Consider the following 12,688-nt stretch of genomic DNA (forward strand, 5'->3'; position numbering starts at 1 on the left):
ATGAACTCCAGAGTTCTCCTTCCTCCTGATTACTCAGAAAGATCAAGAAAGTGGAAATGTAATCGGACTATTTTGGTGTCAAACAAAAGCAAAGAAGAGGCTTCCAAGTTTGGCCACTAATAGGACTAGGAGATCCATCCCCGGAGAAGTAGCCTGGGAAGTGTTCTCCCCTTTCCCTGAGGTGCACCATGACCAAGAAATTGGGGTTTTCTTTTTAGACTTTGTACTCAACGACTCCAGCTCAACGCCCACAGCACAGTCTCGTGCTGCCGTGCCCAAGGCGCACTGGTGGGCAGGCGTCTGCCAAATTCAGTGAATTTCACCAGAGATGGAAGGCCGGCTGGGTCGTGGGGAAACGGATGATTCAGGGCGCTCATACGCGAAAAAAAAAAATCACACCTAATCCAACGAGCATCTCCAACTTAGAAGTTGCCCAGGAGACCCACGCGGCAAACACCAGACAGTAGTGAAGACCATAGCGCGCTTACCACTGCCCGCCCCACCCCCGCGCATGCGCGACCACAGCATCAGCGCCAAGGATCCCAGGCAGCTAGCACAGACTTGGTAGGCGGGCTACGACTCCTCGCGCATGCTCCACACGGGCGCGCATGCGCGTCTTTAGCAGCTGCCTTTTCTTCCTCTCCTGTCTCTCGTCCCTATTCTGGATCCCAACGCTGACTACCTCATCCACGGCCCTCACTCCGCATTCCTCACCTTGCGCCCGGTTTTTTCCCGTAGGGCTTTCAGCCGTTCCTTTCGCCGCAACGCCTCTTCCTCTAGCCGGCCCACACCAGCCGCAGTAGCGGCCATGTTACCCGCCCGCCTCGTCCCGCAATGCGCAGGCCCAGGGAGTAGATGAACCTCTGGTGGCCAATCCAGGGACGGGAATGGGAGAACAGGAAGTCTTGAAAACCAATCAATACCGAGTTGCTATAGGAGGGCCCGCCCTATCTTTCCCCGCAACTTGCTTCGCCTGTTGGGGGAGGGCACGGCAAAGAGAAAGGTTTTAAGGCTCGATTCGTCCAATGCCAATCAGTGAGAAAGTAGCAAGTGGAATCAGACCTGAGTGAAGGAGGATAGAGCGCGTCGATCGCTTGGCTTTTGCCTAAGCATGCGCAAACCCCAGCGCGCTCCGTATCGGCCACTTGGAATGTGCTGACCCTCCGTATCCACTTGTCCTGGTTCTTCAAGGCCCGAATACCTTCAAAGAAGTCTTCCCTGACTCTCCACTCCCATCCTAGTTTAATAAGAGATCTGCCTCTTCCTTCCTCTGCTGCTATCAAGTGGCTCCTGATGCACTTGTTCATGCGCTTCTGTGTCTTCTCTCAGGACTCTCAGCTCCTGCGCAGTGGCCATTTCCTCGGCCTCAAGGATGATCCCCTCCCACCTCCAAGCACCCTGAAGCAGCAAAGTACTCAGGGTCAGACTACCCAACCTGGCCCAGTGGGCCCCAGGAACCTCCTGAGCTTAGTTCCTGAGAACTAAGCTGAGAGTTGGTTTGGCCTTGACTACAACAAGTGGCCAAGCGGTGCACTGCTCCCCAGCAGGAGCCGCCAGGGTCTTTCCTGCATTAACCAGAATGCCCTGACAACCAGGAGACCACTTAGGCTGAAGTCAAGACCCTTTTTTTTTTTTTTTTTTTAACGTTTATTCATTTTTGAGGGAGAATCTGAGGACAAGCAGGGGCGGGGCTGAGAGAGAGGGAGACACAGAATCCAAAGCAGGCTTCAGCCTCTGAGCTGCCAGCACAGAGCCTGATGCAGGGCTCAAACCCATGAACTGTAAGATCATGACCTGAGCCAAAGTTGGGCACTTAACCGACTGAGCCACACAGGTACCTCTGAAGTCAAGATCTTCTGATAGGATGTAAAAGGTCCCGAAAGCCACACAGAGGCCATGCCCTCCCACCCCCCACCCCGCCAACACATACCACGACTTGTCTCAGCAAAGCTGTTTCCTGCTTGGGCCTCCCTTCCCAGGCTGGTAGCAGGTGAATGTCCACTCCTCCCAGTTCCCCTCAAAGGCTCCTGTGCCACAAGACCTCTGTTCAGTCCTTCCAAAACAACTCTTGACCTCACTAGCCTTTTGGTGCCCTGTTCCCCTGCATCAGGAGGGGTGACTTGACAGAACCTCATTCACAGGTAGTGAGTGCTCAGGAAATGTCAGCTCAGAGGTAGGATGGACAGAGCAGGAAAAAAAGCCAGAGTGGAAGGGCTGCCTAAGAAGCCAGGAGGACAGAAAAGGATGGGAATGGAGACAGTCTGTCTTCTCTTGGCCACTCAAGGTCTAGGGGACTCCAGACTCCTAGAGTTCCTCTAGCTGATAGTACCTTTCTGAGCCTCACAAACTTCCCAACTCCAACACAGGGCCTGACCCCTGCCCAACACCAGGGGACCCCTCACCTCCAGGGCAGGCTGGTTTGGGGAGAGAGGGGTCCAGTGGTGATGGTGGCAATGGCCCAGCAAAGAGTCAGTCAGGCCTCCATCCCTGTCCACGCTGTCCCTGGCTACCCAAGTGATTCTCATTTGGCTTATCTGGGCCTCAATTTCTCCATCTGTAAAAGAGAGGCATGAGACATCCTCCTGCCTTTAACCTCTTGAGATTAAAGAAAACAAAAGATGTGACGCCAAGTACTGAGCCCTGGAGTGGAGGATGCCTCCACTGGAATATCTAGGAGGATCCTTTGAAGGGGGGATCTGTGAGGACTGCCTAAATCTTCCAGGGATCTGCCTGACAGGTGGAGGGCACTGCTTCTCCGGAGGTATTTTGGGAATGCCCTGCTGCTTGCGCTGATTTCCCCCATCCTGCTCCACAAACAGTAGAAGCAAAAACATTGCATATTTGGTCTCCCCCGTGAAAGTGCTTAGAACAGCACCAGGCACGTGGTAAACTCCACAAGTGTCATCGTGGCTGTTGTTACCATTATTTGTTGACGGAATCTGGCCATCTGAACGCATCCCGCAGTCCCGTCCCCCTCCCCCCCCCCCCCCCCCCGCCAGACCCTGTTCCTTGCACAAAAGGTGGCAATTCCAGCTAAGCGGGCTGCTCCGGGGGTGGATCTAGACTAAGGGCGAGTCTGGAAAACCTGACCCCAGCCCTCGTCAGGGAGACTCAGGTTGGCCCTTTTCAAGGCACTGTTAGGGGATGGCTGCGGCTGCGACGGCGAGCTGGGCTGCGGGGCGCCCTCCGGGGCCGCCCTGACCTCAAGCTCCTCCTCCCTTCGGGCTCCCCGCCCTTTGCACGGTCCCGGGAGAGGCGGGGCGGCGGTAGCGGCAGCTAAGTGCAGGAAGCCGGGCGGCGGCCGGCCGCGAGGAGGAGGAGCGTGCAGACTTAGGTGGCTCGGCGCGGCGGGGGCCAGTACTACTTCCCCGAGTAGTACCGCGCCGCTCCGCCCCGGAGTGACGCCCTCCGCCCATGGGCCTGGCCGAGGGCAACCGGCGGGCGGCGCGGAGGAGGCGGCGGCGGCAGGTGGCGCGCAGCAGGGCCAGAGCCGGGCCGGGCCATGGCCGCCTCGGAGCGGCTGTACGAGCTGTGGCTGCTCTACTATGCTCAGGTGAGCCCGCCCCACGCCGTCCCGCTGTGCCCCCAGCTCCGCGCGCCCCGCGCCTGCTGCACCTGCGCCCCGCGTCCCGCGTCCCGCGTCCCTGGGGCCGTGTAGATGAGCGCGCGCCGGGCGGACTTGGGCTCCGCACACACGTGTGCGCCGCCCCCGGCCCGCCGGTGCCTCCGGCACTTATACCTGGGGGGTGACCCTCGCGGGCGTGCACCTCAACAGAGCCTCGGGGTTGGGTACCGCGCAGCCTCGGTCGTGCCTGATGAGGAGAGGGACCTGGATACAGGCGGCTGGACACTTCCCCCCTTTTACAGATGGTGAAACTGAGGCCCGGAAAATAAACGAGAGACTGGGAGGGTTGGGAGAGGCAGGAAGCCTTAGTTTGCATTTGGGCTTGCCCCTCCTGTGGGCGAGGCCCCATTGGGTGGTCGTGGTCAATGGGTCGGAGTGGACTCTGGGTGCCTGCAGGCGAGGTGGAAAGGTAGGGTCCTGCTTTGATCTGATTCGAGTCAACTCAGACTGCTCCCCACCAGGGCACCAGCAGTGATGAGATCCTCCCTGACCCTGACCGAGGAGGCCCCTACCTCCTGGGGGTCCAGCCAGAAGGAAAGATTTGCCTTGGATGCCGAAGGAGGGGGTAGGGGAGGTGAGCTAGGAGGGATGTTTGAAAGGGATGGAGGGAGGCCCTCCCCTCCTGAGTTCCCTGTCCTGTCTCAGAGACTACCTCAAGTGGCCTCTGAAGGTGAAGGGAGTGACTCTGACCCAGGTGTCCTGTCAGAGCTGAAAATCTGGTGTCCCCCAAACTCTGTGTCTCACACACATAGGCTCCCACTTTCCTTCTGCTTTCACAGCAGGGAGGGATTCCAGGGTAATGCCCCCCTCCTCTTCACCTAGCATCAGCCTCCCTCCCTACACCTGCCTGGCATCATGCTGCTGGCTCAGGTGTGCCCTGGGCACAATGGGCTATTGTGTGCCCCTGATCTCGTCACTAGGGGGAAGTTCATGACCAGATCAGCTGGCCCTCTGTGAAGAGGCTGGCTGACTGTCTCCTAGGACTGCAGGCTGGATCTGGGGGGCCCTGGGGACCTAGAATACAGGCCATAAGTGCCACAGTTTATTGAGTCCCCTTAGGTGGTGAGAGGTCCAGGCCCCTGGCAGGAGGCAGCGTGTGTGACCCAGGGCAAGCTCTTTACACCTCTGAGTCTATCTGTAAATTTGGCACACCCTTGATCTCAGGGTAGCTTAGACTCCTCAGAGAAGTAGCCAGTATGGCTTGTCTGCGCCAGAGAAAGTTCCTGCTTCCTTGGGTTCCCTTATCCAGGCCTCTCTGTTGACATCTCCAAGGGTTGGTCTTTGGGAAGGGAAAAGATTCAGAAGGAAATCTGCCCCTGGCCCCCATGCATCTGATTGCCCGCGTGGCTGTGGGCAAGTTCTTGGTCCTCAGTTTCTTCCCCTGTGACCAGACGAAGGTGGGGGCGGGTGGGGGGCGCTTGAACCAGATAATGAGTCTGAGGGATGTTAATGGTGGGTCTTCAGGTTGCCTTGGTACTGTCTCCCAGGACTGTACCTCCGGCATAGCGTGGTGCCTACCCTTCTAGTTGAGTTCTGCAAATGGTCAGCCCCCCTATTCCCTCGGGGGGGGGGAGGTTAGCACTCATCTGTGCTGAGTCCCCTCTCCCTTCCAGCTCCTCACTTCATCAGGGCAGGTCTGGGGCACAGGCTGGCTGGTTGTAGCCCCAGAAGCCTGGGCAGTCAGGGGGTGGCCTAGGGCCGAGCAAACAAATCCAGGATGTGAGTATGAACCGGAAGCTTCGGCCAACCTCCCAGTGCTGCCTTCCTGCCCACATGGTCCTGCTCCTGCTCTCGGAACAGGTCCCCACCCCTCCATGCTGGGCTCCCAGGGAGTGGTGGCTGTGCTACTTTGAGCCCTGCTAGGGACCTATTGTGTGTGTGTGTGTGTGTGTGTGTGTGTGTGTGTGTGTGCTTGGGGGAGGGGTAAGATAAGGTAAGACTGATAGAGGGTGTTGTGTTAAGAGACCCCTCAGTTGGCCAGCCACCCAGTCAGAAGGTTCTCCCAACAACCGTGCCCCTCCCCTCAGCAGAGAGCTGACATCAGCTGGCAAACCTGTTTTCCCAGTTGTGGGTCTAGGCCCGCCCAGGGGAGCACCCCCCCCTTTCTGCCCTTCCTTTCTCCTCACAGACCCCAGGTTCAGACCCGCCCACCCCTCTCCCTCTAGGGGCCACAACTGGGGAAGGAGCATGGCTGAGGGAGGAGTAGCCCTTGGACAACATCACTCAATCTGAGCCCCTCGGGGCCCTGGTAGGGAAACCAAGGCAGGGTCATACCAAGGTCATCGGACACATTTGGGGCAGAGTCCAGCAGAGTTCTGACCCAGTCTCCGTCCTGGGAAAGGTCTAGTTCTGTGGGCAGGAAGCCTTAGGTGGGTCTGCACCCTGGGACAGCACAAGCTGTTTCCTCCGCATGGAGTCTTCTCCTTCCCGTTTGGGGGGGCCTTTGTCTCCTGTCCCCCTGACTGGGCTGGACCTCAGATCAGGCAGGTCCCCATTTTTACCCTCACTGTGCTTGCTACTTGGCAGTTTCCCCCCACCTCACGTTTCGCAGAGGCTCCGCAGGTGTTAGCTGAGTGGCTGGATGCAGGAGACAGGCCCCACAGCAGTGACCTGTCATGCCCTCGGAGGCTTAGTTTGGGCCTTGTGGGCAGAGGGGATGGGAACTCCAGGAGCCAGCACAAGGCAGTGGGAAGCACGAGAGGCCAGTTGTCAGGAGTGAGGGGGTGCCCGGGCGATAGGTGGGGGCTTCCCCAGGGAGGGCTAGCAAGGGGGTGAGGACAGGAGGACTGGGAACAGCACCCAGCAGGCTGGCAGTTGGGCAGCATGTAAAAGTTATGCAAAATAACACGCACACGAGCAGCCCCTCTTTGGGCGGAGCAGTAGTGTTGCTCAACAGCCCCCCAGTGAAAGGGAGTGCTGGGGGGCATGGCATCTGGGGGCGCTCAGGGCCGCCAAGGTCAGGACAGGTCAGACATTCAGGTTACAGGTGGGGAGCCCAGGCTGAACTCTCCAGTTACGCCTTTGAGAACTCGGGGTTCCAGGGAGGTCAGGTTGGAGCTGGAGGTGACGTTGCTCTGTTCACCCCTCACTGGTCCTTAACCTGACTGCTGACCTCCACTGCTTCATGGAAACCTGGTCAGGCCCTCTGCTTCCTCTGGGACTTTAGCTGGATCATATGCCTCCCCGTGCCTCAGTTTACCCTCTTCAAATGGGGAAAAGCAAGGCAGAATAGCCTCCTTAGTGCTTATACCTCAGAGGAGCAACCAGGGTTTCCTCTTCCCTGCCTTTATTCCTAAGGCAGCTGACGGGGCAGGACTGAGGTGATGGGGAGAGTAGCACAGAGCCCAGGCGTGGGGGGAGGGGCTGGTAATCCCTGGAGTTGTCATGGCAACTGGGGAGCTGATGTGGAAGTGTGGGGTCCCCATGGAAACAAGGTCGGTTACTATGGGGACCCTGGAAGGAAATTCTCGGTTTCCATAGTGATAGGACAAGGGGAAGGTTAAGCCCTAGGGGGCATTATGGAGACCAAAAAGCCCACCCCTTTCAAGACCCCATCCTCAGGTAAGGGGGAGAGCCTGGTCCAGCCACCTGGGGAACTTGTAGCACTGTGCCTCAGTTGCCATTGCCTCTGGCAAAGTCCCCATCTTCCTGCTTCATTCTTTGACCTGAGGTCCTCCAAGTCTGACCTCCGGGCCCCATGGTGTAGCCAGAAGCCACCTTCGGCTTGACGTTGCCATCACCCTCCTGATGCTGAGCGGGAAGACCCCCAGGCCTGAAAGAGTTTATCCTGACCAGACCCCACCCCACCCTGTCCCATTTCTGCTTGCCTGTCCCTGGAAATGGGGTGCTCACTACCACCCAGGCAATTCTGACCAGGAGCGGTCACCCACTGTGGAGCTACAATCCTCTCTCCTCACCCTGTTCCTGGCTCTAACCTGGGGACCACCAACAGACTCCCATTCTACCCACCTGGGACAGCCACCCGTGAGACCTTGGCTCTGCTAGTGAGCCAAGGTCCGCCACTCGTTAGTCACTCACCGAGGTGTGTGGGGAGAACGTTAGTGCTGCTCTAGCGTGCCAAGGGCTTGGGAAGGCAGAGCCCCTGGATTTGGGGATGGAGCTCCCCGCTCGCCTTACCTGGTGCTGGTGGGTGTGGCTAGCGAGCCTCTTGGGGCAGCTGAAGCGTAAAGAGATTAATGCTGAGTAACAGCCTACTAAATGTGAGAACCGGGGCTGGACTCCAGAACCCGTGCCCTCAGCCCCTGACTGGCAGCCCCAGCCCCTGAATCACCAGACAGGGCTGGGTCTTGAAAAAGATGCTGGCTCTGGGGAGCATTCAGGCAGAGGAAGCATGGAGGGCAAAGCTGTTACAGACCCGTGGGCGTGGGGACAGAGAGTCATGCCTTGGGGCTGGGCCATCCAGGGGGTACGGGGTGCTGTGACATGGGAGGAGGCCGTGGACTTGCCTAAACCTCATGCTGGGTGGGCTGATCAGACAGTGGCGGCCACTCGTGCGTACCTGAGGCACACTGGACGCCAGACGCCGGTTAAGGAATTTTTGCGTATTGCGCCACTGTAAACTCCAAGAGAGGTGGTGATGGGGAGAGGGGTTTGAAGCCAGGTCTGGGCCCTGAGGTGACACCCAGGGCAAGCCAGGGCCGGTGTTGGGCTTGGGGCAGGGCAAGCAGCTTGGTCGTCCCTGTCCCCTGGCAGACAGCCCCACCCACCCATCCACGCCAAAGCTGCCTGCCCTCAGCCCTCCTGGGTTACCTCAGAGTTCTGGGGAAGTGGCAGTTCAGTGCCCACCCAGGGACTGTTTGGGCCCAAATAGCCCTTGGGGTCTCCCCACCCCTAGTACTGAGTGTCCTCAGGGCTGGCCGGGCATAGACTGGGGCTCCCGCAGACGTGGTCGTGAGTCCCCCTCATCTGTCCCGGGTCCACTGACCTCCCCCTCCCCGCAGCTTGCTCGCCTGCAGCAGAGCCTCATTACCACTTACACATGAGCCCCAGGGCCTGAGGAGAAGTGTGGGTGCTCGTGGGAGAGGTGGGGTTGGGCCCTGGCCCCTTCAAGTTAGGGACTGGACTGGCCCTGCCCAGCATTCCTGCTCTGAGCTGGAAAGGGAGGGAAGAGCCAGTGGAGGCAGAGTGTGGGAAGCCCAGGCACCACAGCCACCTCTTCCAGCTCTTGGAGCCCTTGGCATTCAACACTGCCACCGTGACTGTGAGCCCCGACCCCTGCAGGGACCCCTGTGCCCCTGAGCACCGCAGCCTCATGTCATGGGGCTCAGGTCAGAGGTGAGAGAGGCAGATACCCCTATCCTCCCTAGTCCTATGCTTTAGAGAGACCCCTTATGCTCCTTCCAGAGCCATGAAGGCTACCTTGATTGCCTCAGCCCTGAACCCAGCCCAGCCTGGACCTGCTGGACAGGCCCAAGGGTGTGGTTCTAGGGATGGAAAGCAGGAGTGTGCTGAGTTTGAGGGGCCCACCCAGGTTCTGGGAGGGTCAGTCCAGGTGATGGCCACGAAGAGGGTGGCAGGTTTCTGTTTAAGTACCAAAAGCTCAGGTCACAGATGGCAGGGGGGCATGGGGTGGATAGAGGCCTGGACTGGAGGATGTGACGCAGAGCGGACAGAGAGCCTGGAGAAGCAGGTGCGATTGGACTGGGGGCCTGGAATGCCAGGCTCAGCTGAGCCCTTATCCTTAGGTTGGGTGGGCGGGGTGGAGGTGGGGTGGGGTGGGGGAGGGGTGGTGGACACGGTCAAACTTGGGTTTTCAGGGGCTCGGCAGAGCTACAGTGGGCAAAAGGCACTCACATTTTAGGTGAGAGATGTCTGTGGCTTACCTGGGGGTGGTTTGGGGGGTAGAAGAGGAGAGGGTGGTGTTGGGCCAGTTTTGAAGGCAGACCGGGATCTGTGGGGTCGCTGAGGCAGGGGCCACATGGTCAGCTTGGATGGGCTGGCCAGCAACCATGAATGGCCCTGGCCTAAAACAAAGATCTGGCTTTCAACACCCTCAGAAGAGCAGCTGAAGCAGTTCTAGTGGATGAGACATCCTCTCTGGAGCCCCCCTTTACCCCCAACGCAATGGGAAATGTTCAGAAGTGGTCAAAGAGCCTGGCCTGCTCTGGCGTCTCAGGGTTGGGCATTTTGGTGTCATTGCTGATTGGTGGAGAGAAGGGGTGTGGACAGAGGTAGGGGAGCAGGAAGGCTGCCAGTGGCAGAGGGTGGAGAGGTCACCGAAGGTAACTGACAGAGAAAAAGTCACGGTGGTGTGGGCCTGCACCTTGGTAGCCCCAGCCCCTCTCACAGTTGCCCAGGCCTCGGGTCTGTGACAAATGCACAAGTAAGGTGCCCAGCCGCAGGGTGAGGGTTTGCTCTGCCTAGGTTTCTTGTGCTCCTGGCCCATTCTGCTGAGGTCTAGCCCTTTCCCTGGGGTCCATTCAGTCCCTACCCTGTGGTCTGGGGTCTGCAGGCAGCAGAAATGAGCCATCCACCCGAGGTAGTTCCAGAAGTCCTTGGGTTGAGGTCCATGGCACCGGGGACGCAGCACCTATGATGTGTCCCTTGCCCCTTCAGCCTTCTCCAGTCCAGTCCCTGCCCTACCTCTCTGCCCCTGGGAAAGAAAGCTGCCTTCTGGGCTCAGCTGGTTTGGGGGTGGAGCTGCAGATGCGGGAGGGAGGACTGGGTAGGAGGAGGAGCTCCAGGCCACCACCCACTCTGTGCCCTGGGAGGGGCATAGCGGTTAGAGCCAACTGGGGCTAGGCTAGGACCTACTCAACTGTGTCCCTGGGGTAGAGACCAGTAGGGCCGGGTGGGAAGTCCAGGACACAGGGAAGGGGGACAGGGCAAAGGTATGACTGAGTCCTCCATAATCCACATTGTTCCCTGGGCCTGAAGTGTTGCATCCAGGTGAGGAAGCTCTGAGTGCCTTGAATGAAGGGCCCCTATTAGCATCAGGGATCAGAACCTGTCCCTAGATAGGCCTGCCCTGACTCCCCAAGTCCAGATCTCATGCCAGTAAAACGAGTCCCTGGTCTCCAAGCCCCACCCAGAGCAGGGTGACCACGCCCCTCTGCACTCCAGGCCCCGCCCCCAGTGCTGGGCCAGGTCCCTCACAGCTTCTCTTGCAGGGCCCTGGGTGCCCCGGGGGGGCCCCCCCACATCCCTGCGGTCTGCCGGGAGGAAGCGGCCCCCCTCCCCCACCGTGACTCTGCGCTTCCTGCCCCTGCCGGGGCGGGAGGGGACATTTCCCGTTCACACCAAAGTTTCCCTGGCGGCGCCCAGACTCGGGCTCAGCCGCTGCCCCTCTTGCCCATGGAGCCGGCTTTGGGGCCTGGGGTCCAGGTAACCAGCCAGGGAGGGCGTTAGGTTCCCAGGGCCAGGTAGGGCATTCTGCTTGTACTTGCGGGGAGTGTGCGTGTGCATGGGTCTGCCTGACCCATGGTGTGCATGTAGCACCAGAGCCATAGTCAGGGAAGGTCTCCTGGAGGTAGTGGCGGCTGCTGAGCTGAGAGAAGGTGGAAGGCAGAGGCCAGCCCAAGGCTTTGGATCAGGGGTGGCTGGAGGGTGGAAGGCCTTCAGCCCCAGCACCAGTGTGGGCCATGGCCACATCCCAGGACTGTGCACACTTAAGCCCCACCCTCCCCTGCCTATGTCAGGCTTGCCTGAGGCCCCAGGAGTTAGGGAGGTGGGAGCAGAGACTGGGGAAAGCAGACAAGGAGCCCGTGAGAGCTGTCAGCATGCGGGGTAGTCCTCTGATGCTGACCTTCCAACTTCCCATCCTCCTCCCCTCCCCGTCCCTCACTGTCTCCACCTGCACTGCCCTGCCTCCAACCCCTGTCTACCCCACGTCTACCTCCATTCGTTGCTGTCTACACCCCCTTGTCCTTCCCATGTGCACTGAACCCTCTCTGTCTCCCACCACTCTTCCCCCCCACTCCTTGGCCTGCAGAAGGACCTGGGCTACCTGCAGCAGTGGCTGAAGGCCTTCGTGGGTGCCTTCGAGAAAAGCATCTCGCTGTTCTCTCTGGAGCCACGCAGGTGAGGCTGAATCTCCACGGAGGGCAGGGGCGGGGCAGGGAGACGGAGGGGCCTGGTGCCCTAGTGACCCCCCTCCCCGTAGGCCAGAGGAGGCAGGCACAGAGGTGCCGCTGTTGCCGCTGGACGCGCTGCACGTGCTGGCCGAGCAGCTAGACAAGGGGGACCTGGAGCAGGCCCTGCTGCTGCTCAAGCTTTTCATCATTCTCTGCAGGTGAGTCCGTGTTGTTCTCGGCTCAGGGAGGTGGGGGGCAGCTTGGAACTGTGGGCCAAGGTGGGGCTGGCCTGTGCCTGTGACCTCTGTGACCTCTCTCCAGGAACCTGGAGAACGTAGAGGCGGGCTGGGGCCAAGTGCTGGTGCCCCGGGTGCTGGCATTGCTGACCTGGTTGACGGCAGAGGTGAGGTGGGCTCTACCCTAGGTGGGGAGGTGGTGGTAGGCGGTAGCCAGGGCCCAGCTAACCCCCTCCACCCTGTCCCCATACCTACAGCTGAAAGGAGCCCATGCATCGCAGGAGGGCCATGGGCCGCAGCTGGAGAACGTGGCCCTGCATGCCCTCCTCCTCTGCGAGGGCCTCTTTGACCCTTACCAGACCTGGCGGCGCCAGCATAGTGGGTGAGAGCCAGCCCACCGCAGAGGGGGCTCTACCCTCCAGCCACCCCTGATCCCCAGAGAAGGCTGGGGAGAGAATGGGGGGAACCGCTTTGGCCAAGGTGTGGAGGTGGGAGGGGGCACGGGTGTAGGCTGGTGAAGGAGGATGGCCAAAGAGGGGTGGGGTGCCTGGCCTCACCCGGGCCCCTGCCCATCCCCCACCCCCACCCCCAGGGAAGTCATCACTTCCAAGGAGAAGAGCAAATACAAGTTCCCTCCAGCTGCTTTGCCCAGTGAATTCAGCGCCTTCTTCAGAGGTCAGGCCCCGCCCCCTCCCCCCCCCCCCCCCCGCAAGGCCCCACCTGGCCCCGCCCCCAAACCTGAGCCCCTTCCTGCTGTCCTGCAGTTCCCCATCCCAGAGGCAGGATGGGTTGTG

At 59.9% G+C, this 12,688-nt stretch overlaps 2 protein-coding genes across 8 annotated transcripts in view; one reads left to right on the forward strand and one right to left on the reverse strand.

Annotated features, from left to right (window-relative positions):
* CCDC12 (coiled-coil domain containing 12) overlaps positions 1-852 on the reverse strand; it is a 59,280-nt gene extending 58,428 nt beyond the window's left edge. The window contains exon 1 of the mRNA XM_049640354.1: positions 715-852. Within this exon, the coding sequence (XP_049496311.1) occupies positions 715-810 (96 nt within the window). The 5' untranslated portion in view covers positions 811-852. The remainder of the gene's footprint in view (positions 1-714) is intronic.
* A 2,482-nt stretch (positions 853-3,334) lies between these two features.
* NBEAL2 (neurobeachin like 2) overlaps positions 3,335-12,688 on the forward strand; it is a 29,740-nt gene continuing 20,386 nt past the window's right edge. For 2 of the 7 annotated variants that reach the window (XM_049640356.1, XM_049640361.1), the window contains exons 1-6: positions 3,335-3,553; positions 11,577-11,665; positions 11,748-11,876; positions 11,980-12,061; positions 12,152-12,276; positions 12,487-12,569. In XM_049640356.1, coding sequence (XP_049496313.1) covers positions 3,503-3,553; positions 11,577-11,665; positions 11,748-11,876; positions 11,980-12,061; positions 12,152-12,276; positions 12,487-12,569 — 559 coding nt within the window. In that variant the 5' untranslated portion in view covers positions 3,335-3,502. Of the gene's footprint in view, positions 3,554-9,586; positions 10,970-11,576; positions 11,666-11,747; positions 11,877-11,979; positions 12,062-12,151; positions 12,277-12,486; positions 12,570-12,688 lie in introns of those variants that run through there. The other 5 variants (XM_049640358.1, XM_049640359.1, XM_049640357.1 and 2 more) reach the window with 4 other exon arrangements.

The sequence above is a fragment of the Panthera uncia genome, chromosome A2 (genome assembly GCF_023721935.1).
Source record: "Panthera uncia isolate 11264 chromosome A2, Puncia_PCG_1.0, whole genome shotgun sequence".
Taxonomy (NCBI): Eukaryota; Metazoa; Chordata; class Mammalia; order Carnivora; family Felidae; genus Panthera; species Panthera uncia.